General features: G+C 42.8%; 1 protein-coding gene and 1 long non-coding RNA gene across 2 annotated transcripts; both read left to right on the top strand.

Moving 5' to 3' along the window:
• The first annotated feature begins 18 nt into the window (after positions 1–18).
• Positions 19–3950, top strand: drg1 (developmentally regulated GTP binding protein 1). The gene is made up of 9 exons (XM_049739144.1): positions 19–207; positions 1073–1196; positions 1396–1571; positions 1665–1734; positions 1847–2016; positions 2134–2264; positions 2555–2722; positions 2815–2937; positions 3615–3950. Exons 1-9 carry the CDS (start codon positions 169–171, stop codon positions 3712–3714), a joined length of 1101 nt encoding a protein of 366 aa, XP_049595101.1. The 5' UTR covers positions 19–168; the 3' UTR covers positions 3715–3950.
• A 1918-nt stretch (positions 3951–5868) lies between these two features.
• On the top strand, positions 5869–8125 carry LOC125980170 (uncharacterized). The gene is made up of 2 exons (XR_007485543.1): positions 5869–6092; positions 6168–8125. It is a non-coding gene; the product is annotated as an uncharacterized lncRNA (long non-coding RNA).
• Positions 8126–11588: the final 3463 nt, after the last annotated feature.

The following is an 11588-nucleotide window of genomic DNA, read 5'->3' as shown; positions in this document are numbered from 1 at the left end:
TCGTGAACATGCATTCTCTCGCGAGAATTCGCACCAGGACGTCCACGACGTTAACGCTTGCGTGGTGGCGGTGTGCTAGCCGCACACGTTCTAACGTTAGCCACGTCTATTTACTATTTATCTAACGTTTACTGTTAACGCAGGACTGTGACACAAAATTAAGTCATCATGAGCATATTAGCCAAAATAGCAGAGATTGAAAATGAGGTGAGTGCGGAAAGAAACGTGGCGCTTGCGGAATGAATCAAGTCCTGTTGTAGCTAACGGCTAGCTTGGAATGCGAGCAAAAATTAGCCGGGCTCACACAGCCGGGCCTTATGTATCCTATAGACGTCGCACTTTATTGTCTTTTTTGCCTGAAAACATTAATCTTTATATCAATTAGTAGTTATATTATTCGTTTTAAGATGGAATCTTGGGGTTGTCTTGGTGAAGAAGTTGACCGGTAAATATCAACTCCTAATGCGTTGCCCTTTTCCGTTCAAAAACTGAATTTTAGTGGTAAATAAATATGCAATATACATTCAAATAGTCTTGTACCAAAGGAACGTTATAACAAGCATTTATGTCTTGGCCTTTTTTAACATGTATTCTACCTGTCACTTGTTTACTTGATGCTGGACAGCTAATATAACCGTTCCTGGTGTCAGCTGCGTTTACAGATTTTAAACTGCATAGATTTTTATAGACTTAACGTATATAGTTGAATTAGTTAAGTGTTCTGCCGGGTTGGGGACTGAGTCCTACTACAGACCGCAAACCCCCTGCCCCAAAGTTTCAAAATTTCCTGCAAAACAAATTGAAGCTCCTCCATTCATTTCAACAAAGTTACTTGGCACCCAGGTGACATCGAAATAATTTACAACGCAGTAATGAAGTCATTATCACAGTAAATATTTGTACGAGAAATGTTCACGAGCCCTAAATGTTAATCAAACGGAGAAACAACAAATAAACTAAAAATAGTCATTAATTTTGCAATGTTATATTAATGCTGAATGTAGTGCTTTATTCACAGTAGTCAAGCATAAGAGACCTTACGAACTTCCATTCTTACTATGCTTTGTCTTAGATGGCCAGGACACAGAGAAACAAGGCCACTGCTCACCACTTGGGTCTGCTCAAAGCACGTCTAGCCAAGCTAAGGCGGGAGCTCATCACACCCAAGGGAGGCAGCGGTGGCGGCCCAGGAGAAGGTAACCAATGAGAACTCGGTTATGGTCTTGTAATCACATATGACTGAAGTAGGGACACGATTTTAAGAAATGTCATTGATTGGTGTTGGACTTGAAATGTGATTTCACCACTGCGTTAGCTTTGGTTAGTGGTGGATGTTCTAATTCATCAACTCGATACTGTTGACTAAATTTTGAATATTCATGTCTCCATTTTCAGGTTTTGACGTCGCAAAAACCGGCGACGCTCGTATTGGCTTTGTAGGTTTTCCCTCAGTGGGGAAGTCAACATTGCTCAGCAACCTGGCGGGGGTCTACTCCGAAGTTGCTGCGTACGAGTTCACCACCCTAACAACGGTACCCGGAGTCATTCGCTACAAAGGTGCAAAAATCCAGGTATAAGAAAATATAAACACATAAAACTGATTAACAGCTGCGGACAGTTTTGGGTGTGTGGTTTAATTTTGACTTTGCTCTGTTACCTGAAAGCTTCTGGATCTCCCTGGAATCATTGAGGGGGCCAAAGATGGCAAAGGCAGAGGCAGACAAGTTATAGCCGGTAAGACCAAAAACACGAAAGTTTTTTTGCACAATCAAAATCAAGTCAATCGTTCAGCGAAATGAGATTGTGTAAATGGTGTGACATGATGGTGCACCCCCCTCTTCTCTAGTGGCTCGAACCTGCAACCTCATCCTGATAGTACTTGACGTGCTGAAGCCTCTCCTGCACAAGAGGCTAATAGAACACGAGCTGGAGGGTTTTGGCATCCGACTGAACAAGCAGCCGCCCAACATCGGCTTCAAGAAGAAGGACAAAGGAGGCATTAATTTTACCGCCACTGTACGTGTCTTTTTAAACGTATTTAGCAACGTCGCCCTCTGGTGGACATCTTATCAGATTTTCCTTCTACTTAGTACTGTGCAGTATTTGGTTGCTTATGTGTTTTCTGCTCTGCAGTGTGCGCAAAGCGAGCTAGACGGTGACACAGTGAAGACCATCCTGTCTGAGTACAAGATCCACAACGCTGACATCACCCTCCGCAGCGACTCCACGGCCGATGACCTCATCGACGTAGTGGAGGGAAATCGGTGAGACCGTGTGCTGCCGTTATCCTTCTTTTGTCGTTCCCCGTGGGCGTGGCCTCCCGGCAGATGTGTCGCTTCATTGATGGCGGCCGCGTTTGTCCGACACAGTCGCTCTAATCTTTTAGAGGGGGGTGGGGAACGCACAGTCCACCGTGAGCCATTCTGCAATTTTGAAAATCATTGGTCAAATTGTTTTGTGTGTTTGTGTGTTTTAAATATTTATATCTTCATATTATATGTTATGTTTATTCCTCAACAAATCCGTAGTGACGGTGAGTCTCTCCTCCTTACAGGGTATACATCCCTTGCATTTACGTGCTGAACAAAATTGACCAGATCTCCATCGAGGAGCTTGACGTCATCTACAAGGTGCCGCACTGCGTGCCTATCTCGGCCCACCATCGCTGGAACTTCGACGACCTGCTGGAGAAGATGTGGGACTATCTGAAGCTCGTGCGCATGTAAGTGTGTGTGCGCCGGGAGCTCCGCACCCCCGCCACCAATGACGTCTCACCCCGTCTAGCTTAACCTGACGTCGGTTTTGGGCTTGCAGCTACACTAAACCCAAAGGCCAGCTCCCCGATTACACGTCTCCCGTGGTCCTGCCTGACCAGCACACCACCGTCGAGGACTTCTGCTTGAAAATTCACAAGAACCTTATCAAGGAATTGAAATAGTGAGTATCTTCAGGACTCATTTTGCTTACAAATTCCACTGTGTGCAGTCCTACATTCTATAACCACGATATGAAACATATTGTTTATTACTAGATTTTTAAACATTTTTTCAATAGATTGTGCTGGTGTAGATAATTAATTGTCCATTAAGGGTAGACAATGCCTCGATTGTCATTGTGGTTTGAGGGTTTAGAAAAATTAACATTTTAGTGCGGCGTCAGCCGCCGGCAGTTGCAAGACAAATGCAGAATTTTGCGACCAAAGATAACAAAGCACCAATTACTTTAATTGCTCTTTACTTGGCCACAGTTTGAAATGTTCTTTTATTCTTTAAGAAAGAAAATATATCAAACCTTAAAATAAAGATAGAAAAAAATATATATAAAATATATATATAAAAAATAAAATAAAGACCCAAAGCAAGCACTGACTAGTCACAGCCATCGGCCGCTTTATGCGCAGATACTGCGTTTGCGATCGGGCGCTCGGGTCGTCAATCAGTCAATACAAGAGTGCTGCCGAGCATTAGCGATCCTCCGGGGAGGCGGCGGGGGCCAAGCGGTGTCACACCACATTAGGGAGGAGTCTTTTGTGCCGCCGAAGGCTGTCGTTTGCTGTCGCTCACCTTTTACTTCCATCCCACGTGATTCACGAGATGCCATCAACTTGTTTTCAGCGCGCTGGTGTGGGGATCGTCCGTCAAACACAACCCTCAAAAGGTGGGCAAGGACCACGTGATGGAAGACGAGGACGTTATCCAGTTGGTGAAGAAGTAATAGGGATTAAACAAAAAATCGGTGCGGCATGGCTCGCTATCACAAAGGCAAACACTTGTGAAAACTTCAGAGCTTCTGTGTAATGTGCTTGTCACTCTTGTTTTAACCCGGATGACATGAATGTACATGTCACATGGAAACACCTCAACACCATGATTAGTTCATATTGAATATTGGTTAACGCTTGCATTGACATGGAAACAAAAGTATGAAATAATAAAAAAAGAGTCTCACAACTTTGCAAGAAATTTCTATTTCTGTCAACAGGATCTGTCTCACACACATATTTTACTTCCTACCTATCTCGTGTTTATCAACCTATTTATTGTGCGGTAAGTATAAAAAGTCCTCTCACCCCTCTACAATCGCCAGGATGTTTTAATATAAATCATTTCAGAGCTTTTCTCCACCATTTATTGTCACTTATATGCTATTGAAACAAAATGTATTAAGGTTTTGGTAATGTCACTGTTGTGTTAAATATTTTGTCGACTTGATGATGGCTGTGTTCCGTAGCATATTTGATGTCCTGAAAATTCTTTTTCCTCCCGAGTGCTACCTTTGAACAATGAGATCCATCCGATGCTGTGGAAAATCTCCGCAAACCATCACTTGTGACTACAAGAATGACAGGAAAAGCCGACTAGAACATCTGAAGTTTATTTGGTGGCACGCATAAAAGACAGGTATGTGATGACTCCCATTGAACACAAATTTAAATGTACCTGGTTGTACTTGAATGTACCTCATTGGGCACAATATAAAGTCAACAAATTTTTGATGCAGTCGCACTATTGCAGTAGCAACGCAAAGGCCTCTGCAGCATCACAACCACTCAAGTCTGGCTCAGAGAAGGGAGGGAAAAAAAAAAAAGTCTCATTTAAAAGGCCTGTCCAGCTCAGTGATTTACGGGACATTGATGATGAAGGCACTTATTCAGCCCGGTAGGCCCCCTCCTTTCCTAAACCCCCCTTTTTCTCCCTCGCCGGTTGGGACGGCCACTCAGGTTAATCAGTTCATTCACTCAGACGCAGTTTGGGGACATCGTGCAGCAGCTGTTCACAACTAACAAGCCTCCGTTGAGCGCACACGCATGCATGTAGAAGCCGTTCCTCATGCTGATCTAGTCTGTCTTGTGAGAAGAGGAGCGGCCATTTTATGCTCAACAATGGACTGTGCCCGTGTATCAATGATTATGAGGCTAATATACCGCAGCGTAGTAAAACTACCTCACACCACACAGATGGCGGCTGCAGTCTTCTACAATTTGTTAAATTAGTTTATAAAAAATAAATAAATCTTGCCTTAAATTGCAATGCAGTTATGTCCACAACTTTTCACTAGTGTTATGGATGGAGCTACATGCTACAATACAAATGCATGAGATTTTTCATTAGAATTTTTGACCAAATTATTAAAATAATCTAATAAAAAGTAACAAAAACAAAGGGAACTTGAAAAACGAAAGTCAAAACGCACTAAATATTTTTTTTTTTCATTTTTTTTTTTTTTTAAATCAAAGTACGACAATCCTGTTCCTCTCTCGGGTATGTCTGGCTGACCCAAGAGGTGCCGTACACCTTAAATCGGTCACCAGCCAATCAGAGAGCACATATAGATCACATGACTAGATGGCTGGAGGCTGGATTTGACCCCCTGACCCCTGAACTCAACTGTTAGGCAAATGTACTAAACAGTTGGTCACCGTACCACCAAATTTAAATTTGTACTTACAAATGTCGGTCCAATCTGGCTGCATTTTAGAGTTGGGACAACTTTTTGGGGGTTGTGGGGCCATTAGATAATAGTCAGTGTAACATGTGTTTGTCTCCAATTGTTTTAGCAAGTATGAATCCAAGCACTTGAAGGACTTTCCAGTCAGCCCAGCATCAGGCACGGCCTCCGATCCATCCCTCCCCCTTATTTTTTCCCCTGTAAATTATAGCAGCACTTTAGCTAATGAAAGAGTTGAAGACCGGCCACTAATAAAAGCCATTTAGTGAATAAAGCACTCCCACTCCCCCCCACTAACAAAATTAAAGAAACTAGCCATTTAGGGAGGGCGGGTGCAGAGGGAGGCCTCTGTATTAATATTTATGAAATGCGGAATTGGATCCATCCTCCGCCCCAAAAAAAAAAAAAAAAATCCCCAATCACCATCTCATGTCCAATGGTAGCGTGAAGCAGCGCCCCTTGGCAGCGCACCTATCCCGAGAGGAGAACATCACTGACCCCTCCTTTAGCTGGAAGGAGGGGCGGGAAGGCGATGGTGACTTGAAGGGTGCTGAGGACGCAGTCGGGACAGTCTGGCTCCAGCAGAGCAGCCTGGAAACATCTCAGCAGCAACAACCTGGCGGTGGTCGTCTTCAATGGAAAAGGTGGGTCTTTTTTTCCACACGGTGGGCTAAAAAGTCAAAGTTCTCTCTTGATTTGATGACAGATTTCTTTTGCAGCGCCACAGGTAAACGTTGGAAAAGAACCTGGTAAGAATGCGTACTTCAGTATCACAATCATCCATGAAAACATCTTCCATCCCTTCAAATCATCTCCAAAGTTCTTCCATTTTGCCATTGAGTCACCACCAATGTAAGCTTTCTAACTGTTTCCTTAAACATCCCACAGAAGACAAGACAACACTCAAGGGAAGGTAACAAGATTGTACTTTAACAAGGTTAGCGAGGAAAATTTCTGAGCACCGTCTTAGTAGTACATTGTCAATTGGTGAAGTCAGTCGACGGGCTTGCGAACCACTTTGATTGAACAGAGGGGGGAAAAAAACTGTCAATTTGTTACAATTTTTAAAAACAAATTTTTGGTGGGGGCAAAGTCGATGTGACCGCCAAGAGGGGCGTGGGTGTGGTTTGACGCAGTTTGTTCGCAAGAAGGGTGGAGCCCCGCTTTTTTTACCGCAGTGAGCCGCAACCGATGAAGCTTTTTCTCTTTTTCAAAAAATTCTGCAGCCCAAAATGATTCAAACTTTTCATTAGTATTTGTTGATTTTTTTTTTTTTAACTGAAATTTATTTCTGTACTTTTTTGACAGACAAGCTTCACAAAAATTTTTTTTTTTTTTTTGTAATCCTCGCGGTTAAGTTGAGGGTCAAAATGACAAATCTCGAATTTTTTATTCAGACGGAATTGGTCTTTACATCCAATAGAATAATTTTATATATTAAAAAATATAAATGTAAACAAATAATTAATGAAAATATAAATTTGTAATAGTTAAACTGCAGGTTATATTCACTCATGAACATTTTGTTTAAGGGTCAAGTCAAATAAATCCCCTAAAATTTTAAAACTATAAAAAAAAATATTAAATGGTGAAAATATACATTTAAATGTTTTAAGCCACTCTTCATTTTCTCCACTCCTCTTCAACATTGACTCAAAGATGTTGTCAATTGGAGCGACAAAAACACTCCCATACCCTCATAAAAAAAAAAAACTAACTAACTGCATTTGTCTTTAAAACAATTATTATTTTCTTGTTTCTTCTGTTGACATTCTTCTAGAGTGTTTGTCTCCTTCCGTACCTCATTTGGCTGCCCAGGGCACCATTGTGCTTGATCTAACCATGCAGTGGGTCTCTGTCCATGGTTGTGCCAAGCACTTTGGAGCCTTGTGAGCAAATTCTGCATCCGAAAAACAACCTCTTGATGTTTTTCTTCCCACCACTTTAGACCATAATCAAGACTGTTTATTTTCTTATTGTGTATTGTAATAAATATTCAAATATAACGTGTCTTTAAATGATGACTGTGGGCCAAAGCCAACATGGCAGATTTGTGAAGTGTCTCAATTACACTAAGTGCCTCAACCGTACGGTTAATAAGTGCAGCTAGTAGAGGTCGTTTTATTAATGCTGTTAGCGGATCCATAAATCAAAGCGAGCAGAGACAGTTGAGGCAAAGTGTGCGCTTATGAAGATGATCAAATGTTATTACAGCACTCCACTTGATAGATTTTTTTTGTTAGAAATGTAGTATAAAGCACACTTGGAACAAAATGAATACACATTTAATATGCTTAGCTTGAAGTAACCAGTGTCTTTTTTTTCACAGCATTATTTGATCAAGTAAAAGCTTAATCTTGTATTAGATATTCCATATTATTGATGTTGATTGAGAAGTATTTACGTAACAATGTGATTATTATTGATGCTATGTTCAGTTTGTTGGTCGAAATATCACCAACATTTGCATTTTGACGCAATGCAGTTGGCTTCCACTGCAAATTATGTTCATAAACATATTGCTAGATGCATACTACTCTGATGCTGTCATTCAAAAACATGTCATTGTAGCAACAGTACCAGAGAAACTTGAAAATCACAGTGATATATTTGTTCCTTCATTCTGTCACAACAGTAGCTTATTGTTATGAATGAAGCACACAATGCTTGTAGCGTGTTCTGCCTGGCTTGACCTTTATTCCAGACTCCAGACAGGGAAAACAAGGCTTTACACACACTTTTATCCCATTAGGCTGCACTACGGTAGCTGGCTTGGACAAACTAAATGTTAATCGCTCATTAGAGTGAACAGGTGGGGGCAAGACTGTTGTGACCGTGGCTCAGGTAGTAAAGTTGCTCATTCAGAAGCCACAGTTCAAATCCAGCTCAGTCCGGCACACTTTACCTCAGGAGGTGAGGGGGTCGTTTTTCCAGTTTCAGTTAAGATTTCACCATGAATTTTCCTTAATGAAGTGGCCTATTATTAGGTACACCTCGTGACGTCACAAAGAAAACAGCCAATCGGGGGGTGAGGACACTTTAATAAAGACACTTTAACACAGGGGTGTCCAAGTCCAGTCCTCGAGGGCCGCATTCCTCCATGTTTTCCAAGTTTCCCTCGTTAAACACACCTGATTCAATGATCAGGCTCCTGCAGAACGTGAGGATGAACTGGTCATTTGAATCAGGTGTGTTTAACGAGGGAAACTTGGAAAGCATGTAGGAATGCGGCCCTCGAGGACTGGACTTGGACACCCCTGCCTTACACTGAGTGCCAAAAGTCCCAATGATCGTGAGCAGCAGGGGGGGCCCCATTTCAACCCCTTACACTGAGTGCCAAGCAGGGAAGAAATGGGTACCATTGTTATAGTCACTGGTATGACTCGGCAGGGGTTTGAACCCACAACCTCCCAATCTCAGGGCGGACACTCTCCTCTTAGGCCACTGAGCTGGTAAACACTTGTATCGTACTATAACACTTATAGTCCTTTTTAAATAACGTGTATACCTATGTACGCCTAAATATTGTTATCCAATATATCTACTGCAATTTCACATTCGATTGCTGGTTTGAAATTAGCTTTTATTTATTAATTTACATTTATGTTAAAACCTGTCTGGCGTCTTATTCCTTGTTTTTATATTCGCCAATTAAAACATAAAAATCAGACATTTGGTTAACTGCTTTATATGACAATATGAGTAGGTACACTACGCGAGGTTAAAAATAAAAAAGAGAATAAATAAATAAAGGGTTAATTGCACAACAAAAGCATTTCCTCGCACCTGGGATCGAACCAAGCTCTTGGCGAGCAAGAGCCCGAGTCACTAACCAGTCGGCTATTTCGACCAGCAGTCGGCAATTGCTTGCATTGTTTTGTACTAGTTCTGAAGTGAACTGAATCTAGAATCGGTTCACTCAAAATATTTGTTCAAAAGAATCGTTCACCAAATCGTTCGCTACACTTTCTTATTTATTTAATTATTTTTTTTTACCTCGTGTAGTGTACCAAAATATCCCATAATTATCTGCCTAAATAATTGTGACTAACCGGAGATTGCATTGACCTAATTTTCACATGGTCCTTGTTTACATTTTGCATTTGACACTGACAGCTGTCAAGTGCCACGTTAGGGCTCTTCTTGTGTAAGTTTTATTTGTTATGGGTTTTCTTTTGTAAGTTTAACTTTGGGTACTTCGAAAGTGTCATTTTAAATTGTACTTTGCTAGGTGTTCGTGTACACAACGTGTTGTGATGACATCTGCTGTGGAGTCTTCAGCTAGTCGCTTGTGAGCTGCTCCATAAAACCATACATGTTCCATACACTGAGAGTAAGGCTTCCAAAGGGTAGTGGTTAGTGCTCTGAGCTTTCACCTCAGCGACCCAGGTTCGAATCTCAGTGGGAACCCAAAAAATTTTATCATAGAAAATTTGCAACACAGTTGCTCGTGTAACCATAAAACCATACATGTCCAATGCGCCGAGAGCAAGGCTTCCATAGGGTAGTGGTTACTGCTCTGGGCTTTCACCCCAGCCACCCAGGTTCGAATCTCAGTGGGAACCCAAAAACATTTTACCATAGAAAGTTTGCAACACAGTTGCTCGTGTAACCATAAAACCATACATGTCCCATGTACCGAGAGCAAGGCTTCCATAGGGTAGTGGTTACTGCTCTCGGCTTTCACCTCAGCGACCCAGGTTCGAATCTCAGTGGGAACCCAAAAACATTTTATCGTAGAAAATTTGCAACACAGGTGCTCGTGTAACCATAAAACCATACATGTCCCATGTATTGGGAGCAAGGCTTCCATAGGGTGGTGGTTAGAGCTCTGGGCTTTCACCCCAGCGACCCAGGTTCGAATCTCAGAGCTAGTGTTAGGGTTAGAGCTTGGGTTAGGGTTAGAGCTACGGTTGGGGTTAGAGCTAGGGTTAGGGTTAGAGCTAGCGTTAGGGTTAGAGCTAGCGCGAGAGCTAGGGTTAGGGTTAGAGCTAGGGTTAGGATTAGAGTGAGAGTTAGCGTGAGGGTTAGAGTTAGACCGATGGTTAGGGTTAGAGCTAGGGTTAGGGTTAGAGCTACAGTGACGGTTAGAGTTAGAGCGAGGGTTAGGGTTAGAGCTAGGGTTAGAGCTAGGGTTAGGGCTAGGGTTAGAGCTAGAGCTAGGGTTAGGGTTAGAGCTAGGGTTAGAGTTAGAGTTAGGGTTAGAGTTAGAGCGATGGTTAGGGTTAGAGCTAGGGTTAGAGCTAGGGTTGGGGTTAGAGCTAGGGTTAGGGTTAGAGCTAGGGTTAGGGCTAGGGTTAGCGGTAGGGTTAGAGTTAGAGTTAGAGCTAGGATTAGCGGTAGGGTTAGGGTTAGAGCTAGGGTTAGGGTTTGAGCTAGGGTTAGCGGTAGGGTTAGGGTTAGAGTTAGAGCTAGGGTTAGCGTTAGTGCGAGGGTTAGGGTTAGAGCTAGGGTTGGGGTTAGGGCTAGGGTTAGGGCTTGGGTTAGGGTTAGAGCTAGGGTTGGGGTTAGGGCTAGGGTTAGGGCTTGGGTTAGGGTTAGAGCTAGGGTTAGGCTTAGAGCTAGGGCGAGGGTTAGGGTTAGACCTAGGGTTAGGGTTAGGGTTAGTGCAAGGGTTAGACTTAGTGCAAGGGTTAGGTTTAGAGCTAGGGTTAGGGTTAGAATTAGAGTGAGGGTTAGAGTTAGGATTAGAGTGAGGGTTAGGGTTAGAGCTAGGGTTAGAGCTACGGTTAGAGCTAGGGTTAGGGCTAGGGTTAGAGCTAGAGCAAGGGTTAGGGTTAGAGCTAGGGTTAGGGTTAGAATTAGAGTGAGGGTTAGGGTTAGAGCGATGGTTAGGGTTAGGGTTAGGGTTAGACTTAGTGCAAGGGTTAGGGTTAGAGCTAGGGTTAGGGTTGGGGTTAGAGCTAGGGTTAGGGTTAGAGCTAGGGTTAGGGCTAGGGTTAGCGGTAGGGTTAGAGTTAGAGCTAGGGTTAGGGCTAGGGTTAGCGGTAGGGTTAGAGTTAGAGCTAGGGTGAGGGTTAGGGTTAGGGCTAGGGTTAGCGGTAGGGTTAGGGTTAGAGCTAGGGTTAGGGTTAGTGCAAGGGTTAGACTTAGTGCAAGGGTTAGAGCTAGGGTTAGGGTTAGAATTAGAGTGAGGGTTA

This window comes from Syngnathus scovelli, chromosome 13 (assembly GCF_024217435.2).
Source record: "Syngnathus scovelli strain Florida chromosome 13, RoL_Ssco_1.2, whole genome shotgun sequence".
Classification (NCBI taxonomy): Eukaryota; Metazoa; Chordata; class Actinopteri; order Syngnathiformes; family Syngnathidae; genus Syngnathus; species Syngnathus scovelli.
Note: the sequence above shows the minus strand (reverse complement) of the source record. Positions and strands in the feature narration are given on the sequence as shown.

Bases quoted from the DNA above. Each gene is read 5' to 3' on its own strand.
- drg1 (XM_049739144.1), top strand. From the start codon at position 169: ATGAGCATATTAGCCAAAATAGCAGAGATTGAAAATGAG. The intron at 1,735-1,846 runs GTAAGACCAAAA...CCTCTTCTCTAG, and splicing joins AGGCAGACAAGTTATAGCCG to TGGCTCGAACCTGCAACCTC. The intron at 2,265-2,554 runs GTGAGACCGTGT...TCCTCCTTACAG, and splicing joins GACGTAGTGGAGGGAAATCG to GGTATACATCCCTTGCATTT.